The following is a 17760-nucleotide window of genomic DNA, read 5'->3' as shown; positions in this document are numbered from 1 at the left end:
GTATTATTCGAAAGTAGTTTAATCTTTTTAATCTTTTTAATTATGAAAGGTTTAAATCGTAATATAGATATACAATTAAAGGAAGTAATAATGTATGTATAACAAAATTAAAATGTAACTATTATATTGAAATAAAACTTTGGTTTAGTAATTAGGGTTAATATTTTATTGATGTAAATAACATAGGTTCAAATGCAATTAACTTTTTATTAGTTTTTTTAAATAAAAATATTAAAATGCTCACAAATAATATAATTTATTATGAATACGGAATGACATTTTTGTAATTCCTTAACTGAGTTGGTGCTCGGTTGATTCATAATACCAACTAAGTCAAGAGTTAAATAATAGTATAGTAATACAATTAAAATGTAAGTATTTTATTGAAATAAAGTTTTGGTTTAGTGATAGAATTATTATTTTATTGATGCAAATAATACGGGTTCAAATCCAAGCAGATACAAATTTTTTATTGGTTTTTTAAATAAAAAGATTAAAATACCCTCAAATAATATAATTTATTTTACATATGAAATCATATTTTCATAATTTTCTTAACCAAGTTGGTACTCAATTGACTCGTGACACCAACTTAATCAACGGTTTAAATAAATTGATGGAGGTAGTAATGTATGCATAATATAATTAAAATGTAAATATTATATTAAAATAAAGCTTTGGTTTAGTAGTAGCGTTCAGGGGCAAATACAATGTAGGGGTCCTGCCCCACCCCCAAATGTAAAATTTCAATTCTAGTCCCTTAAAGACTATCAAATTATAAATTAATATAGGATAAAATTAAGTTTTGGCCCCTATAAATAAAAATAAACAATCTATTTAGTCCCTTTAAAAATAATAAAATCATAAATTAATAAATGATAAAATTTATATTTTAACATCTCAAAAATTTATAGTTCAATTTTAGCCCCATAAAAAAATTTTAAATTCTCCCCTTAGAAGAGTTAATATTTTATTGATGTAAATAGTGTGGTATAAGTCCAAGTACATTCTCAGTTTGTAGATCTATTTTGTGAATAAATTTGTTACCTTCACAAGTGATGCACAGATGATGATGCTTTTCGCCGCTAAAACTTCTTCAGCCATTAACAGTTATTAGAAAGTGGGTGGCTCTTCATCGACTGCTTAATGTGTTTCTATTTTTAGAGTATTTTAGAATAATAAATAATTTTAAGAGTTAGTTTGGACTCGTGTTGTCTTAAGTTATATATATATATATATATGCATATACTCCCATGCATATTGGATGTTTTTTAGTCTTGCTTATGCATGTAGTTGATTTCCTTATCGTATCAAGTGCTTGCAGTCATTCCAGATATGTTGTGCCCAAGTTGTGACATAATATTCTATTGATGTTGAGACTGACGCATTTGTTGTGTTGATGGAGCTTGTCCTTCATCAACTACGATGGATACTTATTGTTTTTCTCCTTGAATCATACGATTCCATTCATTGGAATGAATTAAGGATTTTCCCTTTCAAAACCAAATAAATCTAAATAGATTCAATTTTTTAAAATAAAAAAGATTAAAATACTATCTAATAATATAATTTATTTTTAAATATAAAAGAATATTTTCGTAATTTCTTTAACTGAGTTGGTGACCATTGACTCATGGTATCAAATAAATTAGGGGCTTAAATAATAGTATAGATAGATGGAGGTAATAATGAAATTATAATGTATAAAAACATTAAAATAAAATGTGATTTAATAAATTTAAGGATTCATTAATTCAAGCAAGATAGCTGCAAATCTTATCATATTTATAATTTTTTCTTTAATCGGGTTAATATTTAATTCACTCGTAATACCAATATAATAATATTTTAATAATTATTTTAATTGAATTTATATTTGATTTAGTAATAACTCAATTAAACATTTAAGTAATGGTATATAGTATATATTCAAATTCGGATATTACTGAAATTATAAATATAGGACCGCTGCCATCCTCAAACAATAATATTCCTTGTCTCACCGAATCAAAACACCAACCCCCTCCTTTCCATCTCAATCGAACTTTCAAAATTCACGAGCTCTGCAAAGTGCTACCATTACGCGAACAGACCAAAAGAAAAAATTGAGATTTTGATTTAGGAGAAGCATTTGATCCGATCCTGATGTTGATAAACGGCGGTGATTGATTGATGTAAATGAAGGATCAGATTCAGGTGATCGATGTTGAGAGATCATTGTTGTGCAATTGCGTGGTGAATGTTCTACTCGAAGAAAATTACTTGCTAACGGCATTTGAGTTACTCCGCGAGAACTTGGTTGTATCCTGATGTTGATAGACGGTGAAGATTGATTGATTCATTGATGTAAAGGAAGCATCAGACTTAGATGATGGATGTAGAGAGATCATCGCTGTGCAATTTCGTTGTGAATTTTCTACTTGAAGAAAATTACTTGTTAACGGCATTCGAATTGCTCCACGAGCTTCTTGACGATGGTCGTGACGCTCAAGCTATGCGTCTAAAGGAATTCTTCGCCGATCCTTCTCATTTTCCTGTTGATCAGATCTCTCGCTACAGCTCTCTTGGAGGTACTTTTGTGTTTCTTTAATTCCTTTTCCTTTTTCAAGTATGGAATCGGGAATGACTTAGACGTATAAATTTATTTCTTTTGATTTTTTTTTTGGTTTAAATATGAACTATGTTTTTAGTGTTACTTATTGTTAGATCAACATGTAGAGAAAATCTGATTCCAGCAGTGTTTTGTAAGAGTAATAACGGAATGGAACCTTATAAAAATTGTTGATGCCAGGTGTCAAGGTGACGGTGCTAAATGCAGGTTCCGGGGCGGCTCTGGGTAAGGGTAGAAAAGCTATAAGAAGGAAATTAGGAAATGTAACGTTAGGAGAGTGTTAGGAAGGACGTTAGGTAGGCTAAGGGTAAGAGAGAGACTGTATATGAACTAAGCTCACCAAAATCTCGATCCTGATTGGATATCAACAAAAGATGAGTAAAAAAAAAATCATCGTTTTTGGAAGAATGAAACTTATGATTTTATTTTTATAATAGAGTAATTACATTGAAATTAGTGTAGTATTTAGTTACTCTTTAAACTAGTTATATAATCTTCTTAGGAAGTAAAAGGTAATACAATTAATAACTAATGGAAGTTAAATTTATGAGGTAAAGAAATTTAAATTTTTTCTCTTGGCAGTTGAGAGAAGGTAAAGAAATCAAGGTTCTGCTTGGTATTGAAATGTTTTCTTTTACATATGAAATGGTTCCTCTCACAGCATACGTGTATTGTATTGCATTCATTTGTCAAGGCATTTACTGTCATTTTAGGCAATACATGTTCTATATATCAAAGAATTCTTATGCTGAAGATGTAGCTACTTAATTAGTGATTATGATTACTGCATGAGCTTGAGGTTCCAGTAATGTTGGAATTACAACCAGAAAGTAGCATTTTATGTAAACTATTATGATTACCAAATGAATTTATTGGTTCCGGTGATATTGGAAGTACAGGCAGAAAATAGCAAATTATGAAAACTTCATCCAAGATAGGAGAAAAGGAAATGGCTCTTAATTCCAATTGACATGGAAATCAAATTAAGCAATCAAATACAGAAATTAGATTGCAACTCTGATAGTTTGGGGGTTGGGGTGCTTAGAGTGTGAGATAAGGTCTCTGCTTAAAGAAATAATGCGTTGGTTGCTGGTGTTGCATGTTTCTACCCTTTATCAATGCTCTAAGCCTTAGAGCAAAAGTCCATTTTCAATTTAGATCTGGAATAAGTGAACCTTACTGATGGTTTCATCTAATATATAGTTCTTGAAATTCAGTTGTAGACCCTCAAAGTTTGCTAGAAGAGAAAGAAGCAATAGAAGAAAAATTAGCACTTAGTGACTATGAATTGCGCTTAGCTCAAGAAGATGTTATGAAACTGAAGACCGAGTTACAAAGGAAAGTAGATCTCCGTCGGGATAGATTGAGTGGTAAATTTTTTTATTTATTTGATATTTGAATGGATACACTTGAGCTCTGTTTGGTTGAACTTTTGCTATTTGTCTCTTGTTTTCTGTTCATTTTTCTTTTTGTTTTCTTTTTACAGAAAAGAAAAAATGGAACAAATAGCAAAAGAATCAACTAAACTCTTCTTCTTCTTCTTTTTTGTAAATGATATTTTAAGAGAAAATTTGATCTCTTTGTATGACACATTTTTTAGCATGCTGTTCGATTGAAAGAATCTCTATTTATGACTCTAAGAATCATTAGAAGCACCAAAATGGTCAAGACTGCTACCTGGTTATATAGGTTCACTATTGGTGAGGTTCTTGCGGTAAAGGTAAACACTGAGGAAATTTTTCTTTTTTTCTTTTCACATCCCATGAGGTTGGCCACCCTGCATGACTATGCTTAGAATGAAATATTATTTTCTGCGTGTCATGCTAGATATTCATACTATTTTTCAGGAATTGACACCCATATTTCTGCCGCAGTTGCTTTTATTTGGCAACTGTTTTGCATAATTGGTGGGTTTGTAGGATCACTTGTATAAATTATGGGAATTGTAGGATTTTTTTAAAATGCTTTTAATCAGTAGTTAGCCATCATTTTTCTGGCATGTGTGAATTTGTTTTTATGTTATATGCAAATGTAGAATCAAGTGTGAGCAATAACATAAATCATGCTCTGGAAGTCCATCGGCACAAGAGAGATGTTCCCTTCTCTACTTTAGGCCCATTGAAGGCTAATGAACGTAAAGATCTGAATTGTGCAGTAAAGGAATATTTGCTGATAGGTGGATATCGATTAACTGCAATGACATTTTGTGAAGAGGTATCTGTAACATTCGGTAGTGCTTTCGTCTTGTTACTGCTTTTTTATTCTGTAAATCTGCACTAGCTAGCATTAAAGGACCTATGTAGCTGCAAGGGCTGATCGTCCTATGCTGAAAGCTTGATGCAAAACGCAATAAACTGAAAATTGTGGAAATTTTGAATTATTGTTTGGGAACTGCAAGAAGAGAGAAGTTCTTGCCCCACAACACCAAGGTCTATATTTTTTGAACATGAAGTTAGTTTGAAAAATAGAAAAGCCTGACTGGGAGTTATTAGCATTTGATGTTAGAACCCAAGTTATCTTCTTTCCTGATTTTCTGGCTGGGAGACAAGCTTTAACAATTTATAGAGTTCATAGAATCTGATTTCATATTTTCTTTGTGGTATATCTTTATCTTTCTGTTGCACAAATACATTTTGAGGCGCCCTGAAGGGGTATGAAGCAGCTGCCTAAGCTGGTGAATGTGCATATTTCACAGCTAATTTGTTGTTTAATCTCAGGTTACAGATCAGATCCTAGATGTTTGGGCAAACTCACCAGCATCTGTGCCTGATGCCTTGCGCCATTACTATTATCAGTACCTGTCTTCAAGTTCGGAAGCTGCTGAGGTAGGCAAGCTGTTTCTTACCATTCATACTGAATCATACTGAATATTTTCATGTTGGAATGTTCTAGCTATTGTCCTTTATTATTGACTTTGCTTCATGAGGAACAGTATCATTACTGTCACCTGCTTTCTTTTGTGCATTTATTGTGTTGTGTTTGTACATATAAAATCCATGGGTGAGCGCAATATAATGAACTTAAACTGCCAGTTGCAATATTCATTACAAACTAATTGGTTAACGAAATTGTTGCTTGCAATATTATGTTTATGGAATTATTTTATTGGGAAAATATTTATGATCTATAGATATCAGTCTGATATAAAGAACTGATATAAGAACTGATCCTTGAACTAAAATCTCACCCCACCAGCCCTTTTCTTTTACTTTTGGATGTGGTTGGCAATGGCATTGCTTGTCATCATGGATGCTTCTTAGATACAAGTTGCTTGACTTAATGTCTCTTCGGCTTTTAAGATGGTCTGTTATGATTAATGAAGGATCAGTCTTTCAACAATTTCTGCTGTTACATGTGCTTTGTGTAGATCTTTCTACTTACAGCGAATTTCTGATCATTGAAAACAGTAATGTTTATTCCATTGCAGGAGAAAATTTCTATGATTCGAGAAAATGAGTCATTACAAAAAGCAATTGAGAGCTTAAATTATGAGAAAGAGCTTTTGATGAAAAACAAAGATTTGGCTGAAGGTCAGATAAATGCATTGACAAAATCTTTGGCAGCCACTCAGAAGGATCTGAAGGACAAGGAAAATCTGGTAGTTCTCTTTTAGCTTGATTGCTTTAAGAGCAGGTCCTTGATGATGCTACAAAATCTGAAGCACTGATTTCATACTTCTTCAGATACAAGATGTGAAGCATGCCTGGGAGCATCAAAGGAAGGAGCTAAATGATTGCAGGGCTGAAATCACTTCCCCGAAAATGCACATTGAAGGATCTTCTTCTGTACAAAATCCGGTGACTAGTAGTGTTGACTCTGCTCAACCCCAGGCCTTAGAAAATTACAAGGAAGAAATAGTGTCTTTGCAGAAGGAAATTGAAAGATTAAAGTCTGAGAAAAGAGATATTCCGGATTTAAGTGATTCGAACTGTGCTGAGAAAGAATCAACATATACTGAAGAGAAAGTCGTTGAGGTGGATGAGAATAAAACTCTTATCTCGCATCCCGTTGAGGCAGCAGGACCTATAGACAGCAACTCACTGTCTGCGTCAGTTCAAGCATTTGACAACAGCACTCACAAGCCTGAAGATAATTTGGCAGAACCAGCTATGAATCCTTCAAGCACTGCTGATGGTTTCCCATCTAGTAGAACCTTATCCCAACAAAATGAGAAACCACCATCAGAAGATAGTAGGCTGCATTCCAAATCGGAAACTCCTAGCAGTGGGCCTGCTCCAGATAATATGGCAAGTTTTTATTTTTGCTTTATGATATTATATTCAAGGGTGGTATCTGGGGTTTCGATAACTAACAGCATAAACTGATATATTTGAAAGCCTTAGCTCCACTCCTCGTCCACGACCCTTGTGGCTACTGTCCTTTGTTTGCTTTTCCCTTGTGCTTCCTGTCAGGGGTGTGGATAATAATAGGAGCTCGAGTAGGTGTTGCATCCCCCCCCCCCGGATAACCTAAATTTATCCATCGTGTTTTATGGCTGGTTGAACTGTTAAAATTACATATCAGTTTATCTATTTATTGTACCAATCAATCTTTACTTACAAACCCTTAAAATCAAGAAATTAAAATCTCGTAAATTTAATGAAAACCAAATTAACTTTATAATTTCTTCAATAATATTTCAAGTCTCTGACCTAGTAGCAAACGTGTTTTATCTTTCTTTTTAGCCTAGTGGAACTTCTCCCGTCCATATATCTCTCCACTTTTAGCTCTCCTGCTATCATGCTTTATTTCTTCAATGCAGAAATCAAACTGGGACCACTTTGTAGAACTCCAGAAAACACCCTATTTCTAATCTCAAAATTTCAACTTCATTATATTCTTTTGATGTCAAATATTCCTCATTTTAATGAAAAAAGAAGAAGTTATAATTGATTTATTTTTATTTTTCTAAAAGAAGATCATCTTTCAATTTTAAGTAAGATCGAATATTTTCCATAAAAAAAGTAAGATCATACTTGATTTATTTTGTTTCTTTGTACATTTGTTTATGAAATGATAAAAATTGAGATTCTTTTTAATACATTGCTTGCTATATATTATATGCGTGTTATATCAATAATGTTACAGGATACATTTCTTTAAAAAAAAATATGATTAGTTAAGTACTCCTTGTTTCCCCACCTAAAAAAGAATATATTGTCAAGATTTGCTACAGGTTCTCTTCATAGAAATTCAAGCACATTTATAATGTCTGATGCAGACTTTTTCATTGTAACAGGGTTTGGGGACCATTCAAATACTAGCAGATGCTTTGCCTAAGATTGTTCCTTATGTTTTGATCAACCATCGGGAGGTTGACTCTCTGACTACTAGTTTTTACTTGGACATTATCTTCTTTATTATCCTTATAAATTTTTTTGATTCCGTACTAATTTATTTGACTTTAGGAGCTTCTTCCACTGATAATGTGTGCTATTGAGCGGCATCCAGATAATGCCACCCGAGACTCTTTGACACACACACTGTTCAATTTGATTAAACGTCCAGATGAACAGCAGAGACGAATTATAATGGATGTATGTTGCTTTTCAGAGAATTCCATTGAGTACCCAATAGCTACAAGTTTGGATACTGTGCTAAATCTTTTAAACTTCATTTCAGGCATGTGTTAGCCTAGCTAAAAATGTTGGGGAGATGAGAACAGAAATAGAACTACTCCCCCAGTGCTGGGAACAAGTGAGCTTCTGTGCTGCTTATTTTGCTTTGTCGGTTATATTTGTAGTGGCCTGATTCCATTTTCTTTTGAATGCAGATAAATCACATGTATGAGGAGCGCAGGTTGCTTGTTGCTCAATCATGTGGGGAGCTTGCTGAATTTGTCAGACCTGAGATTCGTGATTCTCTTATTTTATCTATTGTACAACAATTGATTGAAGATCCTGCAACTGTTGTTCGAGAAGCTGCTGCGCACAACCTGGCCTTACTACTCCCACTCTTTCCGCATATGGATAAATATTTCAAGGTCAGCCCCACTAAATATGCTTCAAGGAAATCATGGAGAAGATTTCTGACTTGACAGAATTGGCTACAATCTGAGCTCTAGAACAGGTTGATGACCCATGGTCTAGGGACTGGAGAGCCTTTTGCGCTTAGCATAATATAATATCATGACTTGAAAAAAAAAATATAGAAAGTATAATAAGAAAACACATAAAACATTCTCCACCGCCTTATTTGTATATTGACAGGTTGAGGAGTTGATGTTCCAATTGGCCTGTGATCCATCTGGAGTGGTGGTTGAAACTACACTAAAAGAACTACTACCTGCACTAATAAATTGGGGAAACAAGTTAGACCATATTTTGAGAGTTCTAATCTCTCATATCTTGGACTCTGCCGAGGTAACTTTTTGCCCTTGGATTTTATGATTTGCTGGTAGGTACTACCACTTTTCCATTTTGCAATGCATTCCCCTCTTACTGTTACTCCCTCAATATTTTCAGCATTGTCCACCTCTTGCTGGAGTTGAAGGGTCAGTGGAGTCCCACCTGCGTGTTTTAGGTGAACAAGAGCGCTGGAATCTTGATATTTTGTTAAGAATTTTGGCTGATTTGCTTCCTCATGTGCATCAGAAAGCAATTGAGACATGCCCATTTTCCTCTGTTTCGGAGTCAAATGGGCCAATATTTTCCAGTTCGGTACTTGAATTGTATGCAGGGTAAGTTTTTCCTTTTCTTTTTTCCAGACTGATGATATAGTGTATGGATAACTTTTGTAACTTAGTTGTTAGCTGAAATGATTTTGATTGATTATATATTCTACTAGGGGACATTTCGAGTGGCCTGCATTTGAATGGATGCATGTGGAGTGCTTTTCTGGTTTGATACAGTTGTCTTGCTTATTACCCCAGAAAGAGGATAGTTTAAGAAACCGAACTTCAAAGGTAATTTTTCAATATTGCATTTAATGGGGTTTTCTGCTTGCTTCATGCTTGTTCTATTGAAATAATGCTGTTTTTCTTGTTTCCAATCTGCATCCTGACATTGCAGTTTTTGTTGGCTGTTTCTGAACTTTTTGGGGAATCTTATTCGACACACATAATGATGCCTGTATTCTTGGTAGCAGTTGGGGATGCTGCTGATTTCACATTTTTCCCTCCCAACATTCACTCAAGAATCAGAGGTATTGGCTCTTAGAATCTTGTTAAATTTCTATTGTTGCATGTTCCGTGATTGTTGCTTGGTTGCAGGTCTAAAACCGAGAACAGCTGTGGCTGAGAGACTTGCTGTTCTAGGTATCCTGCCACTTCTCTTAGCGGGTGTTCTTGGATCTCCTGGTAAGCGTGAACAGTTAGCAGACTACTTGAGAAAGCTATTAGTTGAAGGTGCCATGAAAGAGAATCAGTCTATAACACACAACAATGATATTGTTAATGCTGTCCGCTTCCTTTGGTTTGTAATTAAAAACTTCAGTCCTAACCATTTGTTATTTATTTCTGAATATTCACATAGAATCTACTTTAATAATGCAGTACATTCGAAGAACATCATAGCTTGATATTTGATATCTTGTGGGAAATGGTTGTTAGCTCAAATATAGAATTGAAGATTGGTGCTGCCAATATACTGAAAGTCATTGTATGTTCTCTTTCCTTTGAAACAAAATTTATCTTGCTACACCCGACAATAAGATATTTATACATTTTAACAGGTGACATACGTTGATGCAAAAGTTGCCTCTACACATGTTCTGCCTGCCTTGATTACCCTTGGCTCAGACCAAAACCTGAAGGTGAAGAATGCAAGCATAGATGCTTTTGGGGCTGTGGCACAACATTTTAAAAATGACATGGTAACGGAGAGTTTTTTTATTCTAATTCATGCTGGTGCAGTTTCTAGATGCCGTTCTTACAAACTTAGCACGTGCAGATTGTTGATAAAATACGTGTTCAAATGGATGCTTTTCTCGAAGATGGTTCTCATGAAACAACCATGGCCGTGGTCCGTTCATTAGTGGTAGCACTTCCACATACAACAGAGAGATTTAGGGATTATATCCTTGACTTTCATGTGAAAAACAATTTTTAGGACTTCATTATTGAGCTGTGCATTGTGGTTTAGCCATTTTAGTGCTTGCCACTATCCAGTCGTTCTTCAAAATCATTGTTTACTTAACATGATTTACATTTTTTAACTAAGATTTTCCAACTGACAAGCATGCCTGCTTTTGCAACTGATGGGATGTCTCGCCGAGAGAGAGCTAATGTGTTTTGTGAAGCCATATGTGCTGTGGATGCGACAGGTTTGCTTCTCTAAGTGGCTACGCCATCATTTCTCTCCCTTCTCTGTTCTCCAATATTTTGCCTTCTCAGAGAAAAAGATAAAAGAGTAAAAAGTCCACTTGCTAGTCAAGTTTCATTCCTAAGCATTGAGGAAGGATAAGAGATCCGCCCCTAAAGCCATAAACGTCATGCATTGTTTGTTGGCATGCCCTTCTATGGGGGTAAAAGAAAATTAAAATTTTAGTTATTTGTTCTTTTGAAAATTTAATGATTATTTGATAAGGTAATAAAAAAATACACAGTTATTGATTTTAAAGAAAGTATTTGAGAAAAAGAGAGCAATTTTTTCTTATTTTTTAATGAGTTGTTACTTTTATTATCTTTTAAAACATTAAATTTAAACATTTCAAAAAAAATTTAATTTAAAACTATAAAAGTAAATTTTGAATAAGTAGTTATTTATATGGATTTTTGGATAAAATAAAATAGTCAGGTGAGTAGTGGTTGAACGTGATAAGGTTTTTTCTTTTTTCTTTTTTAATACAATGAAATTGCCATTTTCATTTTATTTTTATTTTATTTTTTTTGATATTATAGTACTTTAGCTGATCGAGTTTGGTGTCACTTAACTCAATCAGGGGTTTAATAATAGTATAGATTACAATTTTATCATTTTTTCCAAGTTTCCTTTAGGAAGAAATTATTATTATTACTATGGAATCACTTTCTTATAGCCATGCTTTCGTGTCTAGTTGCATCAAATTTTATCCATACTAGCCGGCAGTCAACTTTTATCACTGTCAGAGCCATGTGGTGTGTTGGCAGAGTCCGTTTTTGTCTTCCTGCCTTCTGAAAGGATGGCATAGGAGGAACAGGGTGTGAACTGCCGTCTACCAGACCACCCTTCCTGCTAGAAATTAGTGAACTCAAGATTGAAAGAAAGGTGTCTAGGAGTTATTAATTGCTAAAATTTTTTGAACTTGGATAGAAGTCTCATCATTTATATGACAAGAATTCTTTGATCTTTTAACAGATTGCCAAGCTTCTTTATTCTACAACATTTCGGAAACATAAAACGTTGCTGCTATTAATTTGCAATAGTTTATTTATGGTTTCCTCCCAAATGCTCCATTTTTGTGTTTTCACATCGAACTATGGTTTCTGTTTGTGATGTATTTTAGTACTTATTATCATTTTTGTTGCAGATATTTCTGCAAATAGCATTCGTGATTTCCTTCTTCCTTCAATTCAAAACTTATTAAGAGACCCCGATACACTAGATCCTGCACACAAAGAGGCCCTCGAAATAATTCTGAAAGAAAGATCCGGTGGAACTTTTGACGCTTTGAGTAAGGTTATGGGAGCTCACATCGGGATTCCATCATCAATGACTAGTATCTTTGGTGAGGGTGGGCTGCTAGGCAAGAAAGAAAGCACTGCACCAACGTCTCCGGTTGGATCTCCAAGAGCTGGGGCATCATCCGCACATGGACTTGCACCAGAGGATACTAGATTCATGCGCATCATGAGGGTCACTGACATGCTGCGAGGCAAAGCAAAAAGCCAAGAAGAAACTCATCAGAACCAGTGAAACCAAGTGAGACTCTTCTTCCCTAACTCCTTTATGAGATGAATATATATAAATATTTGTTTATTTGCTTATTTATTCATTTCATACATGAGGATGCTCGTAGCAGGTGTCAATTCTTTGATTATAATTTCCTGCCAAAGCGCATATTAAGGAAGAAAAACAAGATGAGATTATGTGGCGGCTCTTGTCTTAAAGATTTCTTCACATAGAATCTAAGCATTGCGTTCTTGTCTTTAAGATTTCTTATAGTCACTGAAATTATTGGATAGTTTATAAGAAAAAAAATAATTCAAGTTAAAGCAAATTAGTGAAGTTAATTCTATTAGTGACTCGTATAAATGAATTGAAAGCGATAACCAGCTTGCTGTCTAGAGAAGTACAACAAATTTTATAAATTGATTGGGGTCTGGAAAGCAGTCAAGCACTGCCCTTGGGTTATTCAGTCCGACTTTGGTTGGTTCTGAATGAGATTTTTGTAATCTGGTTTGGCTCAATTCAGATTGCTATTTAATCAATAAAAAATATTTAATTTTTAAAAATATAAATGTTAATGTGAAAATTAATTATGGAACAAGTCTGAGACCTGAACAAGATTTGTACTATTGGTTTGGTTGATGATCGCCGTTGGTTTGAAAATTAAAGTAGATTTTCATCTTTACTGATCCAATGTGAATTTGCAGGGTCGAAGAGGAGATTAACCTAATTTAGTTGACATGAAACTGTAACCCCAAACGAATCATGATTTTATGCTGTTTTTATCATTCATGGTTACAAATTTATAATCATATTTAAGAGTAGAAAGAAAATGAAATTGAGAAAAAAAAAGTGCATAGGCTGGCATTTTCAGTGAACTTAAAAAATAAATTTATTTTCATAATGGATTGTTGTATTTTATTAGCTTATAATTGTGTTTAAAATGTTATGAAATTTGATTTTTAATAAACTTATTGCATATATTTTGAAATAAAGGTTAATTTTGACGTCGCTTCTTTTAATTTTTTAACCACAGAGATTTTTACATTGGATTCCCCATGAAATGATACCAAGTTTTCTTCACCTTCTCAAATTACAAATATTCTGGTTTTCTTCATCCGAGACGTTCAAATTTAAAGGCATTCGATTTGCTAACCAAAATAGAAAAGCTGCATTGACGAACTTATATGTGGTTAAAGATCTAAACTTTCAGACAATAACGGCGGCAAAGCAAAACGTCATTCCTTTTCAAGTTAAACTCAAAATCCAAAAACTAGGATAATAATGATCAATATAGTAGCTTCATAACATCTGAAGTGTTGATTTTTCTTATTCATTGATGTCAATTGAGCCAAGCTCAAGGGTATATGGATATTAATATATTTTTGCCTACTGAAATCTTTAATCCTAAAACCTTTACATAAATTTCAAAACTTTAGATCATGCCTGGACTTAGAAAACTTTTACCAAAGACTAGGCTTAAATAAATAATATGGACGATCTATTTTTTGAACTGTCAAATCTTTCAAATTTCAAAGCAAGGGATAACGCAACCCAACCCTAAACAAAGTCTAATTTCAAATTATGTTACGTCAAATTTTCATTTTTTACATATTAGTATCCAACACTTGTACACTTTCAATCCAACACAGTTGAATATGAAGAAAAATCTACAAGTACATTAAAAGAACTTGACAAGAGAAAAAGGAAGTTTTAATTTTAATTTCATTTCGGAGTGAAAGTGGAAAGGTTCAAACAGAGTGCTGATTAAGCACTAGTCTCTTATTACTCGGTTAAACTTCACGACCTGTGTATCCATTTTGTACACGTCTAATCATATCGAGTCTATAGCTAATCAAACAGATTAAAGAAATTCATCCCTCCATCTCAACCATTTCATCTATTCGAAATCCAATCCAAACTAGGGCACAGCAAAAATACCATAATCAAATTTAAACCATAGTATTCAGTTAGGTGTTTGTTAAGTTCAATTTAATTTTGGTTCAAGTAAACAATCAAATATATTCGGTTTGATTTTAATTCTAACATATGCCAACAAACTGTCCAACAAGATGGCTAACTGCATTAAAGAAACAGCCATTTATGAAGTCAAAACAAAAACCATCTCATGTGATTAACCGATTGATTACCTCTACTTGTTGCGTTTAGCGGCACGTCTTCCTTGGCCTTTCTTCGGTGGTCCCTTACCACGTCTCTTCAACGATTCAAGCTTCGATAAGCGCTCTTCTTCTTCACGCGCCATGACATGCGGATCATCGTTCTTGATGTCATATGGGTACCATTCTGCAACCTTGTCCCCGATGAGCTTTTTGCGTAAGAGCTTATGGGGTGATCTCTGTCCCGTTGGGTTGAGTATCTGTCCAAATATTCTTGCTCGAGCTTCAGTGACCCCTACTACGACGGCCGAAGCCAACATTTTCTTTAAACCACCAGCACTCATCTTTCAGTCAATTCTGTTAAAAGTTCAAACAAAACTTAAAGAAATTTTTGACAATCATGTTAATAAAACTTTCAGCAATAGCATACTGAAAATTTCAAAATATTTTAGTAAACAAGATGATCTCCCTCATAACCAGATTTAGGGCAGAAATTTTCCCAATTTGTTCTAAAACCAGAACAAAAATCTATTTCCAACTATTTCTCATTCAATAGTATTAAATATTCAAATGAAACTTTCAGCAAAAGCATCGAAATACTATTTTAGGAAACAAGATGATCTCAATCCAATCCTAACCTAACCTAATAACTAAAATTACAGCTGATATTTCAGCAACTTGTTCTAAACTAAAACAACAATCATAAAACTCTTTTCTTAACCATCTTGGTTCAATTTAAACTGACAAAAAAAATCAAATCCCAATCTAATAATCAAATAACCAGGTTCTAAAACCAAAACAACATTCTATAAACTGCTATCTCGCGGTAGCAGCAAAATCCGCCGCCACCAAAAGACCTCCTCAATTCACATCAATAGCAACGAATCGCGGACACAAATAGCAATGAAAAAAAACAGAAAACAACGGCGAGAAAGGTCCGCCATTTCCACTAAACCGATACCTTTCAAAAAAAAATTCTATTTCTCAACAAAGTAAACAGAGAGAGGAGAGTAACAAACAGTAGGATCGAAACCAGAAAATTCAAATATAGCAGAGTGATGAGAGCAGATAACTCAAAATCTCTCTCATGAGTCAAGTAGAAAGAAATGTTCAAGTCAAATTTAGGGTTTCAAAAATTACCTTTTATCTAATTTACTGGTCTGTCGGAAACTTGAAGGTAAAGAAGGGGCTTAGGTCAGGGACAGGAGGAGGGGGAGGCTGTGACAGAGTGGTGGTGGCGGCGGGGATGTGGGAGTATAGATGAGAGTGGCCGGGAATTTCTTTAAGCAAATTTTAGATTACTTGTTTTATATATGATTTTAGATTACTACAAAAGTACAGTAGAATTTTGAAAAATATATTTTATTATTTATCATTTCCAAATTTTGGAAAAAAAACATACTACAATTGTGTGAAAAAAAAATCAACGAATAATTTTGATACAAACAAAAAATATTTAATTATTTATTATTTTCAAAAATATTTTTATTTATAAGAAGTACAAATAATAGATAATAAAATATTTGTTTGTGTTTAAACTTTTGGGTAAACTACCTATTAGTCACTAAACTATGGGTCAGTTTCCCTTTTGGTTATTTAACAAAAAAAAGGTTATGATTTGGCTACTGTACTATTTGAAAGCTTCATTTAAGTCATTGAATTGTTCAAAAGCTTTTATCTAAAACACTGGGCTACTATGTTTATTTTTAAAAAAAAAAGTTTTGCCGCCGAGCTCCAAGCGATGATTCAACGGTCCAATGGTGGATCAATATCCATTGGCTAGTACAATAACATATTTTAGGTCCAAGTCGATATGATGGTTAGTGTCGGAGATTAAAGAAAAAAGCTGTTAGATTTTCGATTCACAAATTTGTGATGTCCAAAGTTATTTTGTGAAGAAAAAAATTGAATTATAGAAGATAATGGAAAAAGAGAGCTTTCCATTGGTGCAAGCAATAAAAATAGAGAAAGCCATATAGCATCGATTTTAATAGTAAAGTGACTTAAATGAAAACTTTTGAATAGTTTAATGACCAAATTGTAACTTTTTTAGTTAAGTGACCAAAACAAAAACATTACCCATAGTTTAGTGACTAATGACGTAATTTACCCTAAATTTTTTGTTTGATTTTTTTTCTGCATAAATTTTAATATGTTTGCTATTCAAAATAGGGGTGAGTGTTGGATCGAATCGAGTGAAAAAAATTTTGAGTTAATCGAGCTGACGAGTCCTATTTTATCATCCTAACTCCATTTGAAAATTTTCGAATCGAGTTGAGTGAAATGAAATTCAAGTTGCACCGAATCAAATGAAATTGTTCAAGTTAAATTAAGAAATTAAACATGTCAAATTAAAATCTTGTTATAGTATAACTAATTCCATGTTAGAGCAAATAAATATTTGAAAAGTTTTTCAAAGCAAAATAAGAAAAAAAATTAATATGACAAGCTTGCATCACTAATTAACTTATTTAAGTTTTCAAAATTATTATTTTAGAAACTTTTTAACTTTCTTTATATATTCGTTAGATTTTTTAAAATGTTTATAATTTTTTAATATATATATAAATTTTGGGATTTTTATAAATATTTTAAATTTTTTAAAATTATTTTGAATTATTTTGGAATTTTTATTGAGAGAGAGACTAATTTGATCATTTTCAAAATTAACAAGACCAAAGGGGTATTTACACCAATCTATTATTCGAATTATAAAATTCAACTCAACTTGAACTTGAAACTTGAATAACTTATTTTAGTTTACTTGAAAAAAGCGAATAACTTGAAATTCAATTTTTGTCGATTGTTTTGAATTGAATCGAATTTTATTCACCCTTAATTCAAAATAATAAAATTTTTGATATATTTCAAATAAATCAAGTAGATATAGTGGATCTCAGAATATGCGCGGGTAATATAGAAAACAGTTCTTTCTTGAATCAATCTAATATATATTCCAGATTAAATTACCAAAAAATACCTTCTTCTTTTTTTCAAAATTACTAGAATAGGACGATTTTTAAAATATTTTACGAGTATAGGCAGATTTAGGGAAAACGCTTCCAACTGGAAGCATTTTTCCCCGTGTTATATTAGAGTTGTTAGGGTTTTTGGTGTGTTAGAGTTTAGGGTTAGGGTTTTAAAGTTAGAGTTTTAAATTTTAAATTGATTAATTTTTTAACATAATAATTGTAATTATTGAATTCAATATTTAAAATATTTGTAT

General features: G+C 33.0%; 2 protein-coding genes across 4 annotated transcripts; one reads left to right on the top strand and one right to left on the bottom strand.

Annotated features, from left to right (window-relative positions):
• The first annotated feature begins 1976 nt into the window (after positions 1 to 1976).
• LOC107912914 (RAB11-binding protein RELCH homolog) lies at positions 1977 to 12800 on the top strand. Of its 2 annotated transcripts, XM_041106382.1 has the most exons (21): positions 1977 to 2570; positions 2792 to 2836; positions 3829 to 3981; positions 4647 to 4825; positions 5329 to 5436; positions 6039 to 6209; positions 6295 to 6858; positions 7851 to 7925; positions 8020 to 8148; positions 8234 to 8308; positions 8385 to 8594; positions 8821 to 8973; positions 9076 to 9290; positions 9398 to 9515; positions 9622 to 9754; positions 9822 to 10023; positions 10104 to 10209; positions 10283 to 10423; positions 10501 to 10624; positions 10757 to 10873; positions 12059 to 12800. In XM_041106382.1, exons 1-21 carry the CDS (start codon positions 2369 to 2371, stop codon positions 12442 to 12444), a joined length of 3606 nt encoding a protein of 1201 aa, XP_040962316.1. In that variant the 5' UTR covers positions 1977 to 2368; the 3' UTR covers positions 12445 to 12800. The 2 variants fall into 2 exon arrangements, with proteins under 2 accessions (XP_040962316.1, XP_040962317.1); XM_041106383.1 differs by lacking the exon at positions 2792 to 2836.
• A 1555-nt stretch (positions 12801 to 14355) lies between these two features.
• LOC107912916 (mitochondrial 37S ribosomal protein S27) lies at positions 14356 to 15860 on the bottom strand. Of its 2 annotated transcripts, none has more exons than XM_016841299.2 (2): positions 15675 to 15860; positions 14356 to 14912 (listed from the first exon to the last, which is right to left on the bottom strand). In XM_016841299.2, the coding sequence occupies exon 2, from the start codon at positions 14876 to 14878 to the stop codon at positions 14570 to 14572; it is 309 nt and encodes a 102-aa protein (XP_016696788.1). In that variant the 5' UTR covers positions 14879 to 14912; positions 15675 to 15860; the 3' UTR covers positions 14356 to 14569. The 2 variants fall into 2 exon arrangements, with proteins under 2 accessions (XP_016696788.1, XP_040962318.1); XM_041106384.1 differs by having other exon boundaries at positions 14356 to 14891.
• Positions 15861 to 17760: the final 1900 nt, after the last annotated feature.

Source organism: Gossypium hirsutum, chromosome D11 (assembly GCF_007990345.1).
Source record: "Gossypium hirsutum isolate 1008001.06 chromosome D11, Gossypium_hirsutum_v2.1, whole genome shotgun sequence".
Taxonomy (NCBI): domain Eukaryota; kingdom Viridiplantae; phylum Streptophyta; class Magnoliopsida; order Malvales; family Malvaceae; genus Gossypium; species Gossypium hirsutum.
This window is presented reverse-complemented; position numbering and strand designations above follow the sequence as displayed.

Coding starts and splice junctions, on each gene's coding strand:
- LOC107912914 (XM_041106382.1), top strand. CDS start 2,369: ATGATGGATGTAGAGAGATCATCGCTGTGCAATTTCGTTGTGAATTTT. Junction 4,826..5,328: donor CAATGACATTTTGTGAAGAG/GTATCTGTAACA, acceptor GTTTAATCTCAG/GTTACAGATCAGATCCTAGA. Junction 10,424..10,500: donor AACATTTTAAAAATGACATG/GTAACGGAGAGT, acceptor TAGCACGTGCAG/ATTGTTGATAAAATACGTGT.
- LOC107912916 (XM_016841299.2), bottom strand. CDS start 14,878: ATGAGTGCTGGTGGTTTAAAGAAAATGTTGGCTTCGGCCGTCGTAGTA.